The sequence below is a fragment of the Budorcas taxicolor genome, chromosome 3 (assembly GCF_023091745.1).
Source record: "Budorcas taxicolor isolate Tak-1 chromosome 3, Takin1.1, whole genome shotgun sequence".
Lineage (NCBI taxonomy): Eukaryota > Metazoa > Chordata > Mammalia > Artiodactyla > Bovidae > Budorcas > Budorcas taxicolor.
In genome coordinates, this window is record NC_068912.1 from 17,446,866 (window position 1) to 17,472,941 (window position 26,076).

At 48.5% G+C, this 26,076-nt stretch overlaps 2 protein-coding genes across 2 annotated transcripts; both read left to right on the top strand.

The window, feature by feature from the left end:
- Positions 1 to 246: 246 nt before the first annotated feature.
- On the top strand, positions 247 to 2,791 carry LOC128044366 (protein S100-A15A). The gene is made up of 2 exons (XM_052636541.1): positions 247 to 396; positions 2,615 to 2,791. Exons 1-2 carry the CDS (start codon positions 247 to 249, stop codon positions 2,789 to 2,791), a joined length of 327 nt encoding a protein of 108 aa, XP_052492501.1.
- Positions 2,792 to 9,161: 6,370 nt separating this feature from the next.
- Positions 9,162 to 10,115, top strand: S100A8 (S100 calcium binding protein A8). The gene is made up of 3 exons (XM_052637945.1): positions 9,162 to 9,179; positions 9,611 to 9,773; positions 9,924 to 10,115. The coding sequence occupies exons 2-3, from the start codon at positions 9,633 to 9,635 to the stop codon at positions 10,050 to 10,052; spliced, it is 270 nt and encodes an 89-aa protein (XP_052493905.1). The 5' UTR covers positions 9,162 to 9,179; positions 9,611 to 9,632; the 3' UTR covers positions 10,053 to 10,115.
- The last annotated feature ends 15,961 nt before the right edge of the window (positions 10,116 to 26,076 follow it).

Here is a 26,076-nt window from a genome sequence, read left to right on the forward strand (position 1 = left end):
GTTTGTGGCAGTTTCCTGCAGGGCAGGGAGGCTGAGCCAAGTTTGCAAGGGATCAGGTGGGGAGGGCAGAGAGGGGCCCTTACACAAGTGGGCAGAAGATTCCTGGAGGAAGCACCCACCTGTTGTGGCCTGGCCTCTGCCTGGCCTGCTCTGCTGTGCTCCCTGGCCCCAGATTCTCCACTGTCCCCAGTTGCTTCTCCCTGCATCTCCTGAGTTGCCCCCATCCTGGGCCCAGGCCCAGCCACCATGACGGACACACCAGTGGAGGAATCCCTCTTCCAAATCATCCACTGCTACCACGAGTATGCTGCCCTGGAAGGGGATGTGGAGACACTGTCGCTGGAGGAGCTGAAAGCCCTGCTTACGGACAACGTGCCCCGCTTCATGGAGACCTTGGTGCGTGGGGTTGGGTGGGGATACGTAAAGTGTGGTGTTGCTTGTGGGGCTGGAAGCAAGTGGTGCGGGTGGAGGTACAGGAAGCCATCTCTTAGGAGCACTTCCAGCTAGGGGAGGGGGTGTGCAGGAGGGCGGAGGGCAGGAGGTTTGGTGGGGGAAGTGTGGCCCAGCCTAGCTTTATTTCCTGTCCTTCCCTCTCCTGAAACTCTCTGCCTGGCCCCACTCCAGACCAAGCACAGCTAGCTAATCCCTGAAACTCAGTCCTAACCCCAAACCTGTTTGTTCTTCTGCTTGACCTGCTTCTGGAAAGAAAAGGACCTAAATCCTTCCTCTGCCCAAGCGACCTTGCCCCACACCTGACCTTTGAACCCTAGGCCCTTCTCCTGGGGTCTGTATAAGCCTCATCCACCTCCCAGTCCCAGTGAAGGACAGTTTGGGCTGTGGTGGCTGCTGCTGACCTGCGGGGCTGGGAATGTCATTTCCTCTCCCATCTGAGAGGCCCACAGAGTCCCTCCGAGCAGTCTGGGGGCCCAGCCCCGGAACTCAGGCTAGGCTCAGCCACCTCCTCAGGCTTGTGCCTCTCCTCTGTCATCAGGCCCAGCCCTGTGACTACCTAGCTCCTTGGGGACTGCAAGGCTGGCAGAAGTTTGTCTCTTGGCCCTTGGTGTCCAGCCCCGGGGTCTCTGGACTGTCACGTCCAGAGTACTTCAGGTGGTGCCCAACTCAAGGCCCTCCATTCCAGGAGAGGCGCCTCCCCTGGTCGCATCTCATGTTGTGTCCCCTGCCTGCCTCTGGGACACGTCAGAGGAGAGAGCCTCACCTTCTGTTTATTGGAGTGCAGCCTCGAGAGTCACAGGGCAGTGGGACCAGGGTGACTGGCTAGTCCCTGTTTCTGGGAAAACTTTTTCTTTCCAAGGCCAGTTGCCAATGTCAGGGGGCTGTGCAAGGACCCCCAGAACCTGCACTGGAGGACTCACTGGGCAAACATAGCAGCCTGGGCAGTGGTCTGAGAGGAGGGAAGCCGGGACGTGCCTGTCCCAGGCCGGAGGCCTCCAGTTTCTAAGGTCAACCAAATTTGCAGAGGATATAAGGTAATAAGTAGATGGTGGAGCCATGGGGGAGATGGAAGGGGAGAATTTCCACAGGGATGAGGACTGCTCCCAGGCCCACGGCTGCTTCCAATTGCAGCGGCCTCCTTCCTGGAGGCTTTCTGAGAGCTTCACCCCAGCTTTCCCGTGCCCACCAACGAAATCCTGCTGACACCTGCTTCTCCAGCACTGCTCAGTGAACCGCCTGCCTGCACCTACCCTCTGAGCTGGACTCCTCCCTGCTGTCCCCTCCACCTCAAACGCCCCTTTCCTCCCTCTGCCAGCCCTGAGGGCTGCCTACTCAGGACATCCCAGCGACGCCAGGGCCCCTAGCTCTGGCCTTTCCCTTCTTTGTTCTTTCTGGAGGTGACCCGGGCAGAGTCCTAAACAGTCCCCAGGCAGATGGCACTGCATGGAGATCCCTGACCCCACCCGGTGCTGGCCCTGCAGCAGCCCTGGAGACGCAGACGCGAGGGGCAGGGGGCTCTGCCCTGGAGGCTCCCACTGTGGAGGAGGGAGGCATAGCCTTCCACCCTGACGCCCCTGGGCTGGGCTGTCCCTGCAGGGGAGCTGGCACTTTAGCTAGCGAAGAGATAGGCAAGTGGTGCTAATGGTAAAGAGTCGGCTGGCTGATGCAAGAGACCTGGGTTCCATCCCTGGGTTGGGAAGATCCCCTGGAGGAGGGCATGGCAACCCACTCCAGTATTCTTGCCTGGAGAATCCCCATGGACAGAGGAGCCTGGTGAGTTACAGTCCATGGGGTTGCACAGAGTCAGATATGACTGAACTGACTTAGCCCACAGCCACTGAGGATGGGCAAAGGTGAATTGTGTTGGGGGTGCCCAGTCAACCAGCACATGGAGCCCTGCCTGCACTCTCTGTCTCCCATGCAGCCCCAGGTCCAGTTAGCCGAGGTGCCCCCAACACTGCTGCCTGAACATTCTGCAGCGCAGAGGGTCCTGGCCACTGACTGAATGAGGAGCTGTCTCCTGCAAACCCCCTCCAGACAGGGCCAGGCCACACTCTCCCCACCGACTGCCCCTGTCCTCCCACCAGCAGGCCGAGGAGCGCCTGGCCTTCACTGCGGGGTGGTGCTGGGGTGCGGGGTTGACCCTCTGCTCACTCCTCAGGGCCGGAAGGAGCCGTGCTACATCACACAGTTGTTCCGGGCGGCAGACAAGAACCAGGACAACCAGATCTGCTTTGAGGAGTTCCTCTACATCTTGGGCAAGCTGGTGAAGGACTACCACTTGCAGTACCACCGGCAGCTGTGTGCCCACCACTGCACCCAGCACAGCCTCTACTAGGGGGGTGCAGGGGCCTCCTAGGGAGCAGGTGTGACCCAGCTGTGGGCCGCTGAAGACACAGCGTGTGTGTGTGTGTGCGCGCGCGCGGAGTGGACGCTGTGAGGGAAGAGAATAAAGCAACTTTGTAAAGACTTCTGGGTGTTGCTCATTTCCTGGTTCCATGCATCGGCTCTGGGCCCAGAAAGAAAGGTCTGGTCCTACTTGGAGGGTCAGTCATTTTGGGTAGTCTGTGCCCCAGGAGCCCTGTCTGAGCAGGGAGACAGCCCCTGCCCCCGGGAGCCCCTGTCTGAGCGGGGAGACAGCCCTTACCCTCAGCTTTTGGTCTGAGAGGGTGGAGTCTCTTCTCTCGGGGAGTCAGCTCTCTGACAAGGAAGCCAGGCCTCACCAGTGATGTTCTGGTCACTCATTCACTACTCATACCTGATTGGACAGGAGCCACGAGGGCAGAAGTTCTCCCAGCTTCAACAGAGAGCTCCAACAAAGGCGGAGCAGCCGGGACTGGGAAGGGGCCAGAACAGGGTGGGGAAGATGATGCTGGTAATTGACATGGGTGGCAGGTCCACGGGCAGTCGGTGAGGGAAGATTGTGAGGTGGGTTTTCCACACATTGAGTCAGAGATGGGTCAAACTTCAAGTTGGCAATGCAGCCTGTCAATGGGAAGAATGATGAGTGGAACGTGGGTGACTATCGGTCAGGGAAGGCTTCCTGGGGAGAGGAGGGTTTGGTTTTGTTTTTGTTAATAAATAAATGATGATGGATGTGGGTGTTGTTCTGACTCTGGGCTATTTGTGACTCCCTCATCCCTCCCAGCTCAGACCTGCCCCTGCCCTCTCTCTGTGTTGTTTGTTTTTGTCTCTCTCTGGAAGCCCAGGAAGCTGATGCACAATCTCCTGGGGGAAGGTCTCGTCTGCCCTTAGGTCCTGCTGGGTCCATCTTGGTGGGTTTCTTCTCTGAGGATGGTCTGAGAACCCATGTCCTGAGTGCACTGTGATAGAAACAAAGAGCTATTTGAAAGAGTGATGGGTAATTGTCTGCACCCCTATGCAGGTGATTGGGGGTATCATTTAAAGAACTTGGTTTGGGACCCTCTGCCAACTGGATCTGTGAACCAAACATGGGAAGCAGCGCCCTGCAGGCTGAACTGGAGACATTTGTTCCTGATCAGCGGAGCTCAGAAGCAGGCCCTCCGTGGACGCCACATTCACATACAGGCTGATCTTCAATCCTCATCATTTAGGGGTCAGTCTCACTGGCCCCACTTTCCCTCTGGACCTCTCCTGTGGAGGTGCTTGTCCTGCTGCACTGAGGTTATGTGTGGCTGTCTGTATCCTCTACCAAGACAGGGACCCCGTCCTGTCATCTCCATGACACGGCCCAACGTCAGCACACAGAGTGGAGCAGGGGGTGTGCAGGAGTGGGGCCTGTGGACTGGAATCCCACGACTGGGGTCTGCGTTGCCTCGTGCAGACCCTAAGTCACATCCAGAGACTGGGAGACAGTTGGCAGGGTGACTCAGGCCACCCTTGCCTCAGGCCCAGGTGGATCCTCCCTGCCTGTCTCACCTGAAATGCACTGGGTTGCACAGGCTTTTGATTACAAAGCGGCAGCTCAGCCCAGTCCTCCTGTCCCTTCCTGGGGGTTTCTCCACCGGCCCTGCATGCTCTGGCCTCATTTCCTCAGCCACGGGCTCGGGCCTGGTGTTGAGACACACAGCCAGGGCTGAGCTCTTTCCTGCAAACAGGACTAAGTTTCGTTCCCCCTGGGTTGCCCCATGTCCGTCAGTCTGATTACAGACGCTACTTTTTCCCCTTGTGCTTGCCCAGTTCCTGACACTATCTCCTTCCGGGTCAGCTCAGCCTGGCTCCTGCTCTCCTGGAAGCCCCCAAGGCTGCCTGTCCAGGGAGAGCTTCTCTGGGGCGGCGTTTCATGGCCTTGGCTGACCAGCAGGCTCCACTGAGAAGCACACGATGCTGGAGGGGATCATGGTTTATGATTCCCTTCCTGGACCTGGGGCCTGTTTTCCGTCCTTTCTGGATGAAGAAAGCTGTTTCCCCCAGACGTTCTCAGGAGTGGCTTCAAGGCAGGCATCTCCTGAGGGGTTGGGGCCTGGAAGAACATCATCTCCGTTAATCTCGCCATCACCCTCCTTGAGAGAGGTCAGCGTGAATGCCATCCTGGGCTGGTGAACAAACCCTAAGAAGAATCTCGGAAAAAGCCAGCTTGTTCTAAAGTGTGCTTTTGGCACGTAAGCACCGAAACAAAGCAGGACACGTGCCCGTAGGACCTCAGGCCTCAGTTTCCTCACCTGTCACATAGGGAGAGTTATATCTGTGATGTCCACTTCACAGTGCTATCAGCTGAGTGAGTGGATGCAAAAATACTCTGGAAATATGATGTGCTATTTCAGGTAAGATGTGATTGTGCAGGTCATTGAGAAGTGGGCCTGGACAACCACAGGTAGGCGCCGAGTGCTTGATCATTGGTTGAAAACTTGTCATATTTGATGTCATAAACAGCCCTATTTTCCTATCAGGAGATTGACTATCAAGGAAGGCAGCCTGTATTTGGTGGGTGGGTCTGTATCCTCCTTTGTTCCCAAAACACTGTCATTTAAAGTGGCTGGGTATGCGTTAAAAAGAATACATTTGAATCAGTTCTGATGAGATGGATGAAACTGGAGCCGATTATACAGAGTGAAGTAAGCCAGAAAGAAAAACACCAATACAGTATACTAACACATAGATATGGAATTTAGAAAGATGGCAATGACGACCCTGTATGCAAGACAGCAAAAAAGACACAGATGTGTATAACGGACTTTTGGACTCAGAGGGAGAGGGAGAGGGTGGGATGATTTGGGAGAATGGCATTGTAACATGTATACTATCATGTAAGAATCGAATCGCCAGTCTATGTCCGACGCAGGATACAGCATGCTTGGGGCTGGTGCACGGTGATGACCCAGAGAGACGTTATGGGGAGGGAGGTGGGAGGGGGGTTCATGTTTGGGAATGCATGTACACCCGTGGTGGATTCATGTCAATGTATGGCAAAACCAATACAGTATTGTAAAGTAAAGTAAAGTGAAAAAAAAAAAGTGGCTGGGTATGATAAAGGGAATTTCTGCATGGGATAAGGGCTCGATCACGTGTTCAATTCTTCATTCATTTATTCCCTCAGTAAGTATTAACTGAGTACCTAGTATGTACCAGACCCCAGGGTGTGATGTGGTTTCTGCTCTAAAGGGGCCCTTAGTCCCAAAGAAAAGACAGGCAATAAACAGATGAACTCCAATATAGCAGAGCAAATGCGTGATGCAGAAGAGCTTCGTAGCATGGAGGTGAGAATTCACTCAGTGTTGACAGAGGTGGGGGACAGACAGTCAGCAACGGGCCAGAGCAGATGGTGCCTGGACTGGGTCAGGAAGGATGAGAAGCACTTTATTGGCAAAGAAGTATTCCAGTCAAGTGCAGGAAATGGATGATGTCACAGTAGGTCACGTCACCCGGGTCACTTGAGGCTCCGAATGTTGTGTCTCTATGGGCCTCAGTTTCCTCATCTGTAAGGTGGAAATTATGATAGAACATACTTCATTGGATTATTGTGAGGGTTAAATGGATTGATGTAAATAAAGCTCTTAAACAATGACAATGGTTCCTGGCACATAAGAGCCCAATAAATACCAACCATTATTTTGCTATTGTTGGTTCTTATTGATTGTCATTGCTGTTATAGTGTATAGCTGACACGGAGCTGGGTCCCAGGGAGGCAGAGACAGGTGACCCAGTCTGGGTCCTCAAGGGTTCACAGCCCAGCTGGGGAATCAGACTTATTGACAAGGCAGTGATCACAGTACACACTCATACAGTGCTTGCTTACTATGTGCTGCTTTAAAAGCCTCACGTGTTTTTTTGTGTGTAAACTTTTAATTAAAACATAATATCTATTAATAAAAGCCCACAAGTCATAAATATTTTGCATCTATTTTTAATGCTCACAACAACACTATCAGGCAGATTTTATTTTGGGGGAGTGAAAGCATTTAGGATTTTAAAATATTTAAATTGTGGTGATTATATATATATATATATATATATATATATATATATATATATATATATATATAAAATAAAATGTACCATCCTAACCAGTTTTTAAGTGTCCAGTTCAGCCATGTTAAATGTATTCCCATTGCTGTGAGTCCAGTCTCCAAAACTCTCATCCTCTTGGAACTGAAACTCTGTACCCAATGAACAATTACCCGCACAGCCCCCTCCTCCTAGACCTTGGCAACCACGGCTCTACTTTCTGTTTCTATGAGTTCAGCTACTCCAGTACCTCATATAAATGGAGATATTGGTCTTTTTGAATGTCTGACTTACTTCACTGTCTGTCCTCAAGGTTCACCCATGTCGTATCATGTGTCAAGACTTTTCTTCCTTTTTAAAGGCTGAATAATATTCCATTGTATGTACATATCACATTTATTTATCCATTCACCTGAGGATGGACACTTGGGTTGCTTCCACATTTTGGCTGCTGTGAATAACGCTTCTGTGAACATGAAGGCACAAACATCTTTTTGAGACTCTGCTTTCAACTATTTTGGGTATATACCCAGAAGTGGAATTGCTGCATCAAATGGTAATTTGGTTTTTAACTTTTTGAGGGACCACTCTATTATTTTCCCTCAGGGGCTTCACTAGTTTACATTCCCACCAGCAGTGCCCACGTCCTTTTCAAGACTTGTTATTTTCTGGTTTTGTTGGCAGTAGACGTATACATATATACATATATCCCCTCCATCCTGAACCTCCCTCCCACCTCAGTTTTCACTGGGTTATTTGTTTCCTTTTGGAGTTGAGTTGTAGGAGTTCTTTCTGTATTCTGGATGTTAACCCTTTCTCATATATACGATTTGCAAATATTCTCTCCTGTAGGTTGGAGGTAGACTTTATTGTAATCTCTATTTAATAACTGAGCTAACTAAAGCACAGAGAGGGTAAGTAATTAGCCCAAGGTCACACAGCTACAAAGTTAATGACAGAATAAAGCCCAAAGGGCTGCAGGAACATGAAGTAGAGAGAGGCTAATCCCATCTGCTTCCTCTAGGAGGCGATGATGGCTTAGGTCTTGGAGAAGCATAAGGAAAATATTGGTTCAATGTATGAAGGATGGAGAGATGGGAGGGGCTTTCTCAGCAGAGTCCTGTTCTTGTCAGATCATGCCCTGGAGCCTGGTGCTCTGGGATCCTGTCTGCGCTCTGACACGTCTGCACTGTGTGAACCGCTTCACCTTTCTAGGTCTCAGCTTCCGTGTGTATAGACTGAGGGGGCTCTGTGCCCCGACTTTCTGACAGACATGTTCTGTGGGTCTGAATAGGTTACACGAATGTCAAGTGCTCTGTATAAGGAAATGATCACAAATCTTCAGCACTGGGACCCAGGTTGAGGGGAAGGACTCGCTCCTCCTGAAATCCGGGGGGAATTGCCCACCTCCTCTTCTCCTCCTAGGGTTGAAGCATTTCTGCCCTCTCCAAAAGTGCCCTCCTTCCCCACCCCCACAGAGTGGTTTTCCTCTATAACCCAGACTCACAGGCACATAATCATCCCAGAGAGGATGGAAGGGTCGCTGCTGTTTATGCAGCGCCTCAGTGCCTCATGCTCGTAGGGGGACTCCAAGCCAGCGTCCATCTCCTGGGACACAGTGCCGCCCCACCCGAGCCTCACAGAACAGAGGCATTGTGAAGGTGTGGGGACAGCAGCAGAGAAACCGACTTAACCCTTAGCAGCCCACATCCCTACTGAGTCCAGCCACACACATAACAACAATGATGGAAATACTCCACCTTCTATTCCTAAAAATCCAGCAACTAGGATAAGTGTTCTTAACCTTTTAGAGGCCTTTGGACCCTTTCGACAATGTGATGAATGCTATGGAGGAATGAGCTTATTTGAATGCCCTCAAAATGAGGCATTTAACTTCAGTTCTATTTCTGAGATGCATAGAGAAGCCATGCGAATAACCACAGCAACAGTGAGAAGGACTTGGGAGAGAGCTTCCATGGTTGGCCATGCCAGGGGAAGCTAGCAGCCCACAGGCAGAATCTTTACCATGCCCTCTTCCTGATTTCTCCTCCCTGGCATCACTGCCTGGCACTTGCCTTCCTCCTCTACCTTTCCTGTGCTGCCCCTCAGGACTTCTCATTCTGCACCGTGATTGCCCCATTCTCCTTGTTGGGAAACTGGAGGCTGTAGCAACATTGGAAGGGAGTAGCTGCCTCTGAGTGGCCTGAGGCCCTGGGCAGCTGGCCAATCCTGGTTGCTATAAAAGGGAGCTGACACTGAGCCCTGCATGTCCTTTGGCAACTCTGTTTTGGGGAGACCTGGTAAGTGAAACTGTGGTCTGTCCCACACTGCAGGCTTCCCCTGGGGTGGGCTGAGGAGTGCAGCAGTCTTCTCCGAGGAGGGGAGAGAAAGCTCGCTGGATCTGGACAGGGTCCAGAGGAACATGAGCCTGGGGTTGAAGGGGCCGAGGGCTCTGGGACTTTTGAGTGAGGGCACGTTTGGGCCCTTCCTGGGCAGAGGATGAGGACATGGGGAGAGCTGGCAGGCGCTGTGTGTGCTTGGGTGCCCTGCTCCCTCCCACACCCTCATCTACACCGTCCCACCCCTTCCCCTTGTAGCCATAGCCTTCTGCTGCCTTTAGTTACTTGGGTGGTGTCATCCAAGACAAAGCCGTCCCCTGGGGTAGGAGCTTCCTGAGTGTCCCCATAGGCACCTTCCCCACTTTGGGCTTGCCCGGGCATCTGTCTTCCAGGTGGGGCAAATCCTTGGACACCATGCTGACTGATCTGGAGAGTGCCATTAACTCCCTGATTGACGTCTACCACAAATACTCCCTGCTGAAAGGGAATTACCACGCCGTCTATAGGGATGACTTGAAGAGGCTGTTAGAGACAGAGTGTCCTAAGTTTCTGAAGGTGAGGAGGGCCTGGGTGTGGTTGGGGTTCTCGGCCTGCCTCTGATGAAGCCCTGGGTCGCTGATCTCCTGCGTTGCTCTGTACAGACAGCCATATCTCAGCTTCCCTGAGATCTTTACCCTCTGACTTCTCTCTCTCCAATCTTCACAGAAAAAGGATGCGGACACTTGGTTCAAAGAGTTGGACATCAATCAGGATGGTGGAATTAACTTCGAGGAGTTCCTTGTGCTGGTGATAAAGGTGGGCCTGGCAGCCCATGAAGACATTCACAAAGAATAGCAGAGCTATCGGGCCTGGGGCTAGGTCCCTGGACTCGTCCCCGCAGAGTAATAAACTAGTTCATACCTCAGGTCTCTCCTGATTGCTTGCTTTCCGTTTGTGGAATGAGGCTCCTGTGGGGGTGGAGGGAGGGTTGGAAAACCCAAAGGAAGAGAAACAAACCAGTGTTGCCCCCACTACCCATCCGTCAGCAGCCCTCTGTGCTTACCACCGCTCTGCTCTCCTCCCCGTGTTCTTCCCAAGCGATTCCTGAGCATTCCAGTCCCACAGTCCCGAGTCCTGAGTTCCAGGATTGAAGGATTCTAGAAAGTCCAAGATGCTATAGCTGTAGTATAAGTGATATGGGTAATATATGATATGGGTGATTTGAGAACAGGGTGACATAAAGAAAACTCAGAGTATTCTCTAAATTTTAATTTCCAGCAAAATGTCTTAGATGTAACTTTCAGGAAGTTAGGGAGATAACTATGTAGAAGTGTGTGTGTGTATGAGAGAGAGAGAGTGATTCTATGCTGTGGTGTGACTTTAGGTGGATGCTACATTAAGTAACACTAATAAGCCCCCTGGCCTCCGCGCTTGTGATTTCTTCTAAAGAGGTTTAGGAAGCTTTCCTTCTCTCTCCATTTCCAACCTCTTAACTTTATTCAGTAATAAAGGGAAGACTTCCCTGGTGGCCCAGTGGTTAAGAATTTGCCTACCAATGCAGGAGACACAGATTTGATCCCTGGTCCAGGAAGATAACACACGCTGCAGGGCAGCTAAGCCCACGCACCACAACTACTGAGCCCATGCTCTCTAGGGCTCCCAAGCCCCAGCTAGCGAGAAGCCCTGGCACTCCAACTGAGGCTCAACACAGCGAAATAAATAAATAGATACTAAACAACAAAGGAAAGGGAAGATAGGCTAATACATTAATAAAACTCAGTGTGAAGAATAGGGTGTTCAATTGTTTCCCTGTGGGGTGAATGCTTCGATAATCAGTGACTTATCTAAAATACTCTCCCCGTCATTACTCCGGGTTTCCAAGGGTCTGGTGAAACAGGGGGGCCAGAAAATGAACGGGCATCTCTCACCAGAACCCACCTAGCAAGCTGAGCTTCCACGCGGCGTCTTTGGGACATTTACTTACCATTGTCCTCACTTAGCAGGAGAGTTATGGAGAAGGGGGTTGGGAGCTGTCACCAGAGTCTCTACACCAGGGATTTTGACTTGGTCTATCTTGCCTTGAAAATCCCATGGACAGAGGAGGCTGGTAGGCTACAGTCCATGGGATTGCAAAGAGTCGGACACGACTGAGCTACTTTACTTTACTATGGTACATCCTGGGGCTTCCTAGGTGGCGCTATGGGTAAATAACCTGCCTGTTAACGCAGGACATGTAAGAGACGTGGTCGGGAAGATCCCCTGGAGGAGAGCATGGCAACCCACTTCAGAATTCTTGCCTGGAGGATCCCCATGGACAGAAGAGCCTGGCGGGCTACAGTCCATAGAGTCACAAAGAATCAGATACAACTGGAATGACTGAGCAAGTTCGCATGCATGGTACATCTCTGGAACAGAACTGAAGTTGAGTACACCATTCTGACTGTATGCGTATATGCTCATTCCCCTGAGTCTTTCATCCCTAAAAAAGGATGCAGACACCCCTCAAGTATTAAGAACATTTGTTCTGGCTTCTGGAGTTTTAGTAATGAAAGGTAGAGTGTGTATTTCCATTATTGTTGTTTTGTTTGTGGCTAGACTTGGTGGGGTGGGTAGGGGTGGGGAACATGTGCTGCTAAGGGCTAAATTAGTTTCTTTGCGGCTGCCCCACCCCTGCACAACTCTTCTGCTCTGTGAAGCTGGGCTGGGGGCACTGTGTCCCAGGAGATGGATGCTGGCTTGGGGTCCCTCTGTGGGCATCAGGCACTGAACCACTGCATAAACAGCAGGGAGCCTTCTGGGATGATTGTGTGCCTCTAACCCTCTCTGGGATGATTGCGTGCCTCTAACTCCAGGAGCCTGGGCTGTAGAGGCACCCAACTCTGTGAGGGTGGAGGTGGGGGAAGGAGGGGATCCTTGGTGAAGGCGGAAATGCTTCAACCCCAGGAGGAGAAAAGGAGTTGGCCAATTCCTCCCACCCTACCCCCCCGCCCCCTGCCGGATTCCAGGAGGAGCAAGCTTCTCCCTCACCCAACAAAATGCCACTCAGATGAACTGGGTCCCAGTGCTGAAGATTACTCACCCCAGATCACTGGGCTTTTCCTTTGCGGTAGTGATTACTCATACAGAAATGCAGATGAACAGGGAAAGATTACAGCTTAAACCCTTATTCACAGAGCAAGGCTTTCATTACCAGCTAGTATTATTATCAGCTAATGTATTAGTGAAAATGGTTGGCAGCCAGCAGAGAACTGAGGCTGGGACATAGAATGGGATGGGGGATCTAGTCACTAAATATGGAGGTGGACTCCCTCTGGGCAGAAGTGGGAAGGCTGGGGACAAAAGTTCTTCCTTCTCAGTTTTCCTGGAGGATCTCTTTATTCCCCAAAGCCAAGTGGGTGCGTGCTCAGTCGGTCAGCCGTGTCTGACTCTCACCTAACTCAGGAGTGTGAACGCACTCTCTACATCGAGGAGGCTCTCATTGCAGATTTGAGAGGCACCTTTAAACGTGAGCAGCTGGTCCAAATGTGGCCCAGGCCAAAAAGAGATGGGAAAGGTTGTCATGGTTCACCAAGAAGCATTTCAGGCCTCACTCAATATTTAGGGAACATAATTGGTGAATGGATAAAAGGAGAGGGCAGCCCCATTCTGCCTCAGTTATCCACATTGGTGGTGGTGGTGTGTATATGTGTGTATGTGTGTATTTGTGTGGATATTTGTATGTGTCTGAGTGGGGGTGAGGGGCGACATATCCCAGTGCCTTTCACTCTCCTTGAAAATGCATGTTAGACTTGTTGCTAACGGATTCTTTTGGGTGGGGTAATGGTGGGGATTTACCATTGTTAACTGTGTTCTGCTGGTTGAAAGTCCAATGAGTCTGCTTTCTCTGAGTCCTCTCAGAGGACCCTGGGGAAGGCAGCCCAGAATGCCCTCTGGAGTTTCACCGTAAGTGATGGGCCAGTGACTGTGAAGAACTGCATTGACCCTGAGATGTCAAATGGTTGATACCCGAGCTCATGGTTGAATGTGGGAGGTAGACCAGCTGGCCACCTGAAGAATGAGCTGGAGATGAGAGAAGCCATTGTTGGAAGGTCTGTGGAGGAGGCAGGCTTGCAGATTGTAATGTGCAAACAAGGCTGTGCCCATCACAGGACCTACTGGGCAGAGTCAGGCAGGGCTTGTAGCCCAGAGCAAGGTGTTTCGGGCTCCTGTTGCCGCAGCAACAAAAGAAGAACAAGGTGGGGGAAAGTTGAGAAATAGGTGGTTTAGTAGGAAGCCTCATGTCATTTTGAACCCACAAAGGAGAACTTGGCTCACCGATTGAGGCAGATCCGGCCTTAAAGGATGACCTGTCTGAAATCCCACTTCTCCACCCAGGTTCTCCACCCAGGTTCCCTACCCAAGACCCAAGACTCCTGACTTCAGCCAAGTGCCTTGCAGTTGTGACGGAATTATTAAAGAGCAGGGGAGTATCTGGAATTGGGCAACTGGTGTCTAGAAGCTGAACACACAGCTTATTCCAGCGGAGAAGACTTCCTTCTACATCCTTCTACTTGGGAGCCACGGTGATTCTGGCTGGGTCCAGATATCAGCCTAGATTCTGGCCTCCTGACCTAGGGAATTCAGCCTAAATTCAGATGGGCTGAGAAGGGGGAAAAAATGTTATTTGCTCAGTTGTGTCGCCTCTCTGTGACCCCATGGACTGTAGCCCACCAGGCTTCTCTGTCCATGGAATTCTCCAGGCAAGAATACTGGAGTGGGTAGCCATTCCCTTCTCCAGGGGATCTTCCCAACCGAGGGACAGAACCCTTGTCTCCTGCATTGGCAGGTGGATTCTTTACCATTGAGCCACAAGGGAAGTCCAGTAGGGGAGGGAAGGTGCTATCCTTCTGGAAGGCAGTGTGAAAGGGAAAAAAAAATTCATCTCAAACCTGAGGAGAAGGACAAAATGGTGATTGCTTAAATCTTTGATCTCAGGCTAGAGTTTGCCTGAGTAGAAGCAGGTCTCTGCTGCTCTTAACCTTCCATCATCTGGCACTTTGGGAAGTGTAACATGGTCAGCACAGTATGTTTGGTTAACAGATCACAATGGATAAAGAAGTAGGCGGTTTACATCTGCCTGGTGTGGTACTATGATTCTATAGGTTGGCAGAGCTGTTAAACCTCTGTATATTTCCACCTGAGACATAATCCCTAGCCAACTTTGAGGCCATGCACAGTTGAACTGAAAAAGGCAGCATATAGGCTCTGTGTGTGTGTGTGTGCTTAGTGGCTCAGTCGTGTCTGAGTCTTCGTGACTCCATGGACTGTAGCCCACCAGGCCCGTCTCTTCATGGGATTCTCCAGGCAAGAATACTGGAGTGGGTTGCCATGCCCTCCTGCAGGGGATCTTCCTGACCCAGGGATGGAACCTGTGTCTCTTACATCTCCTGCATTGGCAGGCGGGTTCTTTACCACTCGCGCCACCTGGGAAGCCCCATATAAACTATCTACATTTGTTCAAATAATATTATGCAGAAGAGAGAAACTCAAATATATACATGACACTGAAACAAAATAGTCATTAGAAGCAATTACTTATCTTAAGTTGAGTGACAATTCAGTATTATTCCAGTGTTTAGCTTTGAAAACAGAACTGTTATAGATACAGTCATCATAAAAATAAAATCAAGACATTCACATTTGAGGTTGCTGCTTTAATTTTTATTTCCCTATTAAAAGTTGAGTCATATTTAAGAATCTTAGTTAGTCACTCCTTTCCTGAATGTCTTTATATATTCTCAAATATTCTTCAAACCAGCTTTTAAAAATCTTCTTTGCTGATTCTCTCATTAATGAATTAAAGCAAGAATTTTGACACAGGCTCACTATATTTGTTTATTAATTTTGCTTTTAAGCACTAGACTTTGTGATAGCTTATTTCTTTTGTTTCTTATAACACCCCTATAAGACTGATAATTGCTATTTCCATTTTGCACATACGGAGGTTCAGAGAAGTTAAGAAACTCAACAAAATTTACTAATCTGGCAAGTGGCAAAGCCAGGATTAGATCTGCGGTTGTCTCCAGGCAGGAAACCCTGGTTCTGACATGAAAGTGCTTCTCTTCTAGCTGATTTCCAACCTGCGTTTGCAGAGGGCCTGCCATTCCTCTTCTGGCCTTCTTGGTCTCTTTGTCCTTGTCCCCTGCAGTTACCAGAATGAACTTTCTCTCTTGGACTTCTTTCTCCTGTCTCCAGGTCCTCACCCTCACTTGGGCCTGAATTACTATGGTTATTTTTTTTCCTGGTATGAGCAATCCTCCAGACAATGACTGTAGAAGTGGGGATTAGCATTTTGAGTTCCATAAGCTCTTAGGGACTGTCCCTCTTTTTGGGTTGGGGAGTTTTCCTTCCAGTTTTAGGAGTGGTGGAAATTTCCATGTGAATAATTCACTTGTTTGCAAAATCATGGTCTGAACTGGCTGCTTAGGTCAGGGCATAGACCTTCAGCAACTCTTTCAAATGATTTGTAACCATTGCTCTGTCACCGGGCAGACGTTTCTTCTTCCTCCTGCAGGGACCTCATTAGCAGCAGAAAGCATAGAACTATATCCTGCATCCAGAGTCATAGAGTCTTCATCAGCCTAGCCCAGCAAGGGCTCCAATCAGTTCAGCTTGCTCAGCATCTTGTTTTGTTACAGTACATTTCCCTTCTCTGCTTTCTGGAGCAAAATACCAAACACAAATAAAATGCTCTGGATTCCTTTCCTGCTTTGGTCCCAGAACTCTCCACTATAATGTAATTCATTAAGACCCCATCATAAGTGTCATACTTAATGGGAAAACATTAGACATTTATCTTTTTTTTGAAGTATAGTTAATTTACAATGGTGTGTTAGTTTCAGGCGTATAGCACAGTGATTCAGTTATACATACATATATATTATTTTTCAGGTTCCTTTCCCCCCTTGGATATGACAAAATATTGAGTATAGTTCCTGTGTGCTACACAGTAAGTCCTCATCGGTCATCTACTCCATATATAGTTGTGTGCATATGTTAATCCCAAACTTCCAATTTATCCCTCCCCTCTACTTCCCCTTTGGTAACCATGAGTTTGTTTTCTATGTCTGTGGGTCTATTTCTGTTTCATAAATAAATTTATTAGTATCATTTTTTAAAGAGTCCAGAGATAAGTAATATTGTATAATATTTGTCTTCCTCTGTCTGATATATTTCAGTTGGTACGATAATCTCTAGATCCCTCCATGTTGATGCAAATGGCACCATTTCATTCTTTTTCACTGCCAAGTAATATTCCATTATATATACGTGCCACGCCTTCCTTATCCATCACCTTCTGATGGACATTTAAGTTGTTTCCACAGACATTACTCTTTAATAACAGGAAAAACGCAGGGATGCCTCCATTACCACTTCTATCTAATATTAGTATTGTGGGGCCCTAGCCAATGCTATAAGACAAGAAAAACTAAATGAGAGGTGATGGGAGATCTGGAGACACTGAGCTTGTAGAGCAAACCAGTACCCCACAGGGCACTCTTGTCTCTGCATTTCATTACCTGCTCTGTTTCTCCTTCTGAATACCTGCTACTCTTGTACATTTTTTCAGGAATGTGTCCAGCCAAGCTGGACTTAGTTCTTCTCTTGAGGCTATTAATGTCATTTCTGGAAAACACACTGATTAGCTGGTGTTTCTTAGTTTTCTCTGCAGGCTGAAGGGCTTTTTCTGCAGCCTGCATCTGGAACCCTCAGGCTTGGAAAAGAATAGAGGGTGCTATACTCTGGGACTCCAGAGGTCATCAGATATTAATACTGAGTCCCCTCCTCTAGGAAAAGGTTCAGAAATTTAGAAATTTGCAGTCTGAGGTAAGGACCTCAGAAATCATTTCTGATGCACTCCCCTCTTCAGTTACCTATTCTGGGTCTCACAGAGAATTACCTTTTCAATAATTTAAAAAAAAAATGCTTTATCTGCTTTCTTTTTACTCCAGAAATATTCTGCCAACTATTCCATGATGTTGAAGGGTTTGGAGATATCCTGTACAAATCCTTCAAACTCAGCCAATTCCAGCACAGACAGTTGACAGTCAACATCACATCTGCCCCATCAACCAGATTTCTGACACAATTCCAGCTACTGTTTCAAAAAGCAAATGGCTCCAATTCCAGGAAAATCAATTGATCCACAAGGCAGGTGGGGATCTTCCAAGGAACTTCCAAATGCAATAAGTATGATTTAATAATTTACAACTACATGTTTTTCTTTTCCCAGTTAACTGCTCAAGTTTCCACATCTCCTACTAAGAGGGTGTCTGGTGTCTCCTTGAGCCTGGTGCTCACTCAGGCCAGTGGGGAGTCTGAGGATAATTTCTGCTCTCATGAACAGCAGTAGTCTCTTGTGTTTTTTCCTATTTGTTATAAAAGCTGTTGTTGAAGGCCAGTCTGCACAATTCTGTGGATGATGCGTTTCTAGCAAGCTGCTGGGAAGCCCTCTATAAAGGCCAGGCAATGCGACCTTTATGGAGGACACTGTCACCCAAAGCATACGGGAAGGTTGGGTTTGGGAGAGTTTCCATCAGTTTTATTGTTCTTGTGTTTCCTTGTCACTGGCATGATCTCCTCTTTTGCTCACTATATTAATTTGGTTTCAGGAAAGTTTTCCTGCCTGTGGATTTGACTGGGGCCAAATGTCTCTCTTGCCTCATATCTCTAGGAGATTTCTCTTCCCCAATTGGGCCAGTAGTGATGTTGACTAACTGCCTACTGGGGTGGGGGTAGGGGAGGGTCAGGGCGGGTGGGGAGTGTCAGAGGGCAGATATCTCAGTGCCATTGCCCCACGGAGCAAAGCAGAACTGCTTCAAGACAGCTCTCTGTTTTCCCTATTCTGAAAACAGGTAAACAGCTCCTGATTCAGGCTTTAATCCATCTGTATTTGGGCACTTGTGGCTGATCCATCATTCATGCAGTCCTCACCTGCAGGGTTGTGGAATTCTCCAGTTCTGGGGCTCTCCAGGCTGGGAAGGGGCGGCCCTTGCTCCCTCTCGCTTCCTCTCTCGTTCTCTGATGGGGGATGCAGCTGGAGGAAGCAGAGACCTCTTCTGAATTTCTTTTGGATGTCTGCCTTTCTCCGACCTGAGTTTTTATTGCCTTCCTCTAGTGTTTCTGCACTGGAGTAGGAAAAGGCCCTGGTGATTACTGAGCTGAATCCTGCAGGGCTGAAAGCTTTCCAAGAGGCCTCATCTCCCGTGTATGTCAGCCTCAGCTTCTGAGACACTATAGACAGATTCACCATATGGGATCAGGTCACCAGAAAACAGCCACCTTGTCCACAGATAGGTGAGAGGATGGCCATTTTCATTTTTTCAAGGTTTTTAGAAGTTGTCTCAGAAAAAGCTCCTTCTCAGGCCTACTTTCAGAGCTTTGGAATTTCCCATTGACTGATGCCCTGAGTGGAATTCAAAGTCCCAGTCAGGTGCCTTGGCCTGTATGGGGCCCTTAGCTGCTTTCTCCAATGAGATGTGTCTGTCTCTCTTTTCCCTCCTGCCATGGACCAGAGACTCCTGCCTGCTCCCCCACCCATCCCACCTCTAGAACTAGCCTCAGGGACACCAGTCAGTCTGGAGGGCCTCAACCCAGAGACTTTTGTGACAGGTGTCCCCCTTTCCCCTGACTTGAACAGGTCGAGCCTGCCTGGTGCATCCTTGGGCCCTGATGCCTCCTCCAGCAGTTTCTGGAGCACAGTCTAGCAACAACAGTCACCTTCTCAGGTTTCTGGGAAATCCCACTGGGGCCATGCAACTCTTCGCAGCTCCAAGTACACCTTTTGTGGCCTCTGCTTCTCCAGCACAGTTACGGATGCTTTTTCTACATGAAGCCCATATGGTTCTTGCAGAGCCTCTTGACCTCCTTCATCTCTCTCTCTCTCTTTTTTTTTTTTCTCTTACAATTTTCAGCCAGGTTCCCAGTCCTGTCTGGAATGCATGCTCCCCTGAGGCTGTAATGTCAGCTTTCATCAACCACACTCCCTCTTCACAACGAACTGGCTCCACCAATCACTCTAGGTTGGGTCAGAGCCTCAGGGTAGCCTCATTCCCAGAACCCACTGATTCAAGCAGTGTGGGCCTGCCCCCTTCTAGGAAGAGGCTCAGAGTCTTAAGAAATTCAGTCTGAGGTAGAGAGGCTAACAAATCATTCTCCCCCACGCCCTACCCAGCATAAAATGTAGTATTTGCTCTATGTAAAATGACTGATTTTGGATTTCCCTGGTATCCAGTGGTTAAGAATCTGCCTGCCAATGTGGAGGACATGGGTTTGATCCCTGGTCTTGGAAAATTCCACATGCTGCTGGGCAGCTAAGGCCATGTGCCACAACTAAGCTGAGCCCAGGCTCTGAGAGCCCACATTCTGCAACAAGAGAAGGCATGACCACAAGAAGCTGCAGCTGGAGAGCGACCCCTGCTTGCCACAGCCTAGAGAAAGCCCTTGTGTAGCAACAAAGATCCAGGGCAGCCAAAATAATAAATGAAAATTTTAAAAAATTACTGATTTTTTTTTTGTAGTAGCAAATCACTTTTATTTTCATTAAAAGGCATTTTATTTTATTAAATTGAAGGATAGTTGATTCACAATGCTGTATCAGTTTCTATTGTACAGCTAAGTGATTCGGCCATACACACACCCATATATTCTCTTCCCCCTTATCATGATTTTTTTCTCAGGATATTGAATACAGTTCCCTGTGCTACACAGTAGGGCCTTGTTGTTTTTGTCATAAATTTGCATCTGTGAATCCCAAACTCTCAGTCCACGCCTCCCCCACCCCTCCCGCTTGGCAACCACAAGTCTATTTCTACCTCTGTGAGCCTGTTTCTGTTCCATAGGTAGGCTCATTTGGGTCATAGTTTAAATTCCACATGTCAGTGAGACAGTATGGTATTTGTCTTTCTTTTTCTGACTTCCTTCACTTAATATGAAAATCTCTAGTTCCATCCATGTTGCTGCAAATGACATTATTTCATTCATTTTTATGGTTGAGAAGCATTCCATTGTATGTACATACCACATCTTGTTTATCCACTCATCTGTCCATGGACATGTCTTGGCTGGTAACAAGCATTCTTAAAACATACTTGGCTACTCTGCTAGTGTGTCTGGCCACTCTCAGAGAATTACATTTTTCAGCAAACAAAAAAGTTATTTAGTTTCTTCCTTCTCTGCTTTCTGGAATACTTTACCAATCACTTGGTTTCTGTCCGGGGTACTAAAGGCTTCCTAGAGATTCACAGGTATTTGCTGCTTTATTTTGCCTTATAATGAACTTATAAGCTATGTATAGTCTTTCGCATGTCTCAAAATGATATGGAATGCAGTAGTAAGCGGGGGAACAAAAACAAAAAAGAAACGCTCTTCTGGAGTTCTTCAAGCAGTCTTGCCCCTTTGAGCTGTATCCTCCTAGGCAGCAGTGACTACTACTGTTCAGCAGTTTAAAGTGACAGTCCTGTGAGATGAACAAGACCTAGAGATCTGCTGTACAACACAATCAGTTCAGATCAGTCGCTCAGCCATGTCCGACTCTCTGTGACCCCACGGACTGCAGCACGCCAGGCCTCCCTGTCCATCACCAACTCCCAGAGTTTACTCAGACTCATGCCCGTTGAGTCAGTGATGCCATCCAACCAACTCACCCTCTGTCGTCCCCTTCTCCTCCTGCCCTCAATCTTTCCCAGCATCAGGGTCTTTTCCAATGAGTCAGTTCTTCGCATCAGGTGGCCAAAATACTGGAGTTTCAGCTTCAGTGCCTATATAGTGCCTACGGTTACAGAGACGGCATCACGCACTGAATCACAAGCTGGAATCAAGCAGGATTCCTGGGAGAAATATCAACAACCTCAGATATGCAGATGATACCACTCTAAAGGCAGAAAGTAGAAAGTAAAGAGGAACTAAGGAGCCTCTTAATGAGGATGAAAGACGAGAGTAAAAAGCTGGCTTGAAACTCAACATTCAAAAAACTAAGAATATGGCATTTGGTCCCATTAATTCATGGCAAATAGAAAGGGGAAAGCAGAAGTAGTGGCAGATTTTATTTTCTGGGGCTCCAAAATTACTGTGGACAGTGACTGCAGCCATGAAATTAAAAGATGCTTGCTCCTTAGAGCAAGGCGATGGCACCGCACTCCAGCACTCTTGCCTGGAAAATCCCATGGACGGAGGAGCCTGGTAGGCTGCAGTCCACGGGTCGCTAAGAGTCAGACATGACTGAGTGAGTTCACTTGCTCCTTAGAAGGAAAGCTACGACAAACCTAGACAGCATATTAAAAAGCAGAGACATTACTTTGGTGATATAGTCAAAGGTCCATGTAGTCAAAGCTATGGTTTTTCCAGTCGTCATGTATGGATGTGAGAGTTGGACCATAAAGAAGGCTAAACACCGGAAAATTAATGCTTTCGAACTGTGGTGATGGAGAAGACTCTTGAGAGTCCTTTGGACTCCAAGGAGATAAAATCAATCAATTCTAAAGGAAATCAACCCTGAATATTCATTGGAAGTACTGATACTGAAACTCCAATACTTTGGCCACCAGATGTGAAGAGCTGACTCATTGAAAAAGACCCTGATGGTAGGAAGGATAAAAGGAGAAGAGGGCGGCAGAGGATGAGATGCTTAGATAGCATCACCAACCCAATGGACACGAATCTGAGGAAACTCCAGGAGGCAGTGAAGGACAGGGAAGCCTAGTGTGCTGTAGTTCATGGGGTCACAAAGAGCTGGACATGACTGAGTGACTGAACAATGACATCGTGCACTTAAATGTTTGTTAAGATGGTAATCTCACCCTACGTGTTCTTACCACAAAAATTAAAAACAAAGCCAAAGGCACTCAAGGAAGTTTTCAGGGGTAATGGATGTGCTGATGGCATGGTGGTATGGTATTGTGGTGTGGTGTGGTGGTATCACCAGTGTTTGAAAAGGTCTAAATTCATTAAGTTTTACACATTAAATATGTGCAATTTTTGTACATCAGTTATGCCTCAATAAAACTGTTTAAAAAATAGAGTTAATTTCACCTGAAAAAGTAAAAAGAAAGGGAGCAGTGACCTTGGACAGGCTCTGCCACACCCAATTTCCTAACATAATCACAGCCTTGTACCAACATCGGTTGTCTAATTCAGAAGGGGTAAAGTAGCCCATGACACTGAGTAATCTGGATGTGATTTCAAAATAGAATTGTGACATGGTTTGTTCAGTTCAGGATGAACACAGCACTACAAGTCTCTTATTTTATCGCCATTTCATGCTCCTACCCGTCCAGTTTCTCCCCCTCCTGCAGCCTTCCCATTCCCGAAATGCCCAAACACCCCGGTGGCTTTCTTACTTCATTGGTAGGATCTGTTCTGCCTCCACAAGCCAAGGAGATAGGGAGCTAGGGTCTCACTAGTTATCCCCCCGAAGCAATTGCTTCTTGCGCTTGTAAGGTGTAGCCACTGAAACCTCCTGGTCTGGGCAGTTTTAGGGACAAATTGCTAGCCCACTACTGCAGAGATGCGCTACAGGAGTGGTCTGGGTCCTCATTTAGGCAGTACCTGTTGCTATGGTAACCATGTTAACACAAAGCATGTAGTGGAGTCTAGAGTACCGAACGGAGATCACTAGGCTAGATTTCAAAAGATTTTATTTCAGAGTCCTTGATAACCTCTTCCTACCTTGGGGCTTTGATCCTGGTCATCATAGCCCAACTTGAAAGCTTTTCTAACAGCCAAATTTGGGAATTGTGATGGGAAAGTCAGGGGAAGGCGTAGAGGGATTGGTGTCTCAGTTCCTGAAAACCCTTGGATCCCTTTTGACAAATGCTCCAGTGATTAGCTTTGCATTCTAGAAAAAACTGAGGGAGAGGTCTCCCTTCCCTTACAGACAGAAAAGAATTTTGTCCACTTGCCAAAACTGAAGACAAGGCTGATAATTTATTTTGTTCAAACAGCAAGAAGCAATTGCTTGCTTCCCTGCCCTTTTTAGCTCCGTCACCACCTTATCAGAGAGCCTTTCCCATCCTAGAGCTCCAGAGACTGTTCAGTGAGGGCGGGTTCCTGTCTGTTCTGTTCGTGGCTGCTTCCCCCAGTGCCTGGCCAGCAGTGACCAGCAGATATGAAGGGCTAGGAGGTGTTTGCCAGGTGGAGGAACCCACGCTGCCCTTCTGCTCACCACTGCACAGAGGTTAGAGTTGATCTGAGCCTGCTTCCACATCTCCGGGAATGGAATCCCTTTAGACCCAGAACTTTCCATCCTTTAGAGCAGGAGTCCTCAACCTTTGGAACCTAATGCCTGATGATCTGAGGTGGAGCTGATGTAATAATAATAGAAATAAAATGCACAATAAATGTAATGAGCTTGAATCATTCTGAAACCGTCCCCCTACCCTGGTCCATGGAAAAATTGTCTTCTACAAAACCAACTCCTGATGGCAGAAAGGTTGGGGACCACTGCCTTAAAGCAATGTCATCCTCTTTTTCCCCCTCTCCTTGCTTACCTGGGAGTATGTTTCCCTCCCAGAGAAGCATCTTTTAGAGAGGGTGCCTCTGTGAGAGCAAGCACTCGTATTTATTGTCTCTAACCAGAGCTGAAGAGTCGGACACGACTGAGCGAATTCACTTTCATTTTTCACTTTCATGCATTGGAGAAGGAAATGGCAACCCACTCCAGTGTTCTTGCCTGGAGAATCCCAGGGACAGAGGAGCCTGGTGGGCTTCCGTCTATGGGGTTGCACAGAGTCGGACACGACTGACGTGACTTAGCAGCAGCAGCAGCAACCAGAGCTGGGCTCTGGGATAACTTGGAGGGGGATCCCATCTTGGTGGGCTGCAACCTGCCCCTACAGATCACGCTGCCTCACCTTCAGCTCTGTGTGTGCCCCTCCCCATGTCTTGAGTGTGACTAACAAAGTCATTTCAGCGGCTATGAGTACTTTGTGGGTAATTTTAGACTTGGATATAATTTCAGTTTGGTGTAATTTACTTTGATCATTCCAAACTCACAGAGAAATTACAGGTGAAGTACAAGAAATTCCCATATACGCTTTACTCAGATTTATCAGCTTAATTCACTGTTTCTTTGCATTATGAGAATATACATCATCAAGGTGTTTACATGATCACATTCAGTTGAAGTCTCTTGAAGATCTTATCTTCTACTTTGGAGCACGTATTTATTTCTCATTGAGGTTAGAAGAGTTAGAATGAATTCATGGTTTTGTTGGTTACCATTTTCTTTAATGTGCTGGCTTCCCACTGTTGCCATGGTATTTTGACTAACTTCATAGAGGGAGTTGTGCGGGTGAATCTCTATCTGGCTCAGCATTTATTTGAAAAGGTTGTTTCTTGTAGTACAGTATCCTATTACTTTTTTTACATAGTGACTTTAGAGGCAGTAGTATTTTTTTTATTAATAAACTTTATTTTTTAGGGAGGTTTTAGGTTTACAGCAAAATTGAGCAGAAAGTCCAGAGAGTTCTCATATACTCCTTAGCCTTCCCTCCCCCAGCTCCACGGTTACTGACATCTGGCAGAGGATGAGATGGTTGGATGGCATCACCGACTCAACGGACATGAGTTTGAGCAAACTCTGGGAGATAGTGAAGGACAGGGAAGCCTGGCGTGCTGTAATCCATGGGGTCGCAAAGAGTTGGACACGACTGAGCAACTGAACAACAACATTTGCTACAGATGATGAGCCAACATTAATGCCTTGTTTTTGACCAAGGTCCATAATTCACATTACTGTTCCATTTTCGTGTTGTACATTCTATGGGTTTCGACAAATGTATAACGACATGTATCCACCATTGCTGTATCGTCTATGTCAAACTGTCAACAGAGGAGTTGCCCCCCATCCTCTTCATCCTCCTTGGCTGCCATGAGCATCAGCCTTCCTACACAGTCCTGACTTGAGGAGGTCCTGTCGATGGGGAGGCAGGGCCAGCCCAAGGGACAGTCAGGAGGCCACCAGTCTCTGGAATACCCTTGGAAGCACCAAGGCCAGCGGCAGGAGGGAACACTGCCCAGGCTTGGCCTGGCCCCTGGGGGCCAGTCCTACCTTTTCAGCGGGGTCAGGTGGGAGAACGGAGGAAGGCAAGGCAAGTAGCATCACCCTGCACACCAGGACCGTGCCACTCGCCTGCTGCATGGGCTCCCTTGCCTTCTGAAAGGCGTTGCTGGTCAGGCACAGATGCAGGGGCTGGTGCTCAGAGGGGAAGCTGGGGTGTGGCCTCCCCTATCAGTGGACGCTTGTCAGGACACAGGCGAGGAAGGCCTCTGTTCCAGGTCTCCCAGGGTCCAGTGGCGGGGTCCTGGAGGGCTGGCTCTGGACTCAGGTTCATGCCTGCTGGGTTAAATGACCCATATCTATGCTGGGAGGGTAAGGGTAAAAGAAAAACCAACTTAAAGATTGCTGTTTACTGTTTTCAAGCCTTATCTCACGTATTTTATCAGCGAGCCTCAGAACTACTCTGGGAACTAAAGGACGCTGGTGAGTTGACTGACATGCAAATGAAGAAGCAGGCCCGCGGAACTCAAGGGCTTGCCCAAGGGCACACTGTGGCCCCTGGCACCCTTCTCACTGTGGCCTGCCAGGCAGTCCTGGTTTGCCCAAGGCCCCATTCCAGTGTGGAATGCAAGTCACTAGTCTTGGCTGGATTAGTGCTCAGAAATCTCCCACCTTCATGTGCGGTGAACTGTGTGTGTTATGATTCAGGAAGGTGTCTGAACCCATTAGACTCCAAATTCCTGGAGGGCAGCCACGGAATTCATGCTGCTCTGTGGCCAAGTCTGGCACAGTGAGTTGGGGGTGTGGAGGGGCGCAGAAGAAAGGATTTTTAAAAAGGCGAAT

What these genes read in the sequence shown, in the direction of transcription:
- LOC128044366 (XM_052636541.1), top strand. Translation starts at nt 247, where the DNA reads ATGACGGACACACCAGTGGAGGAATCCCTCTTCCAAATCATCCACTGC. An exon ending in CCCGCTTCATGGAGACCTTG is followed by an intron (nt 397 to 2,614) that starts GTGCGTGGGGTT and finishes CTCACTCCTCAG; the next exon opens with GGCCGGAAGGAGCCGTGCTA.
- S100A8 (XM_052637945.1), top strand. Translation starts at nt 9,633, where the DNA reads ATGCTGACTGATCTGGAGAGTGCCATTAACTCCCTGATTGACGTCTAC. An exon ending in AGTGTCCTAAGTTTCTGAAG is followed by an intron (nt 9,774 to 9,923) that starts GTGAGGAGGGCC and finishes CAATCTTCACAG; the next exon opens with AAAAAGGATGCGGACACTTG.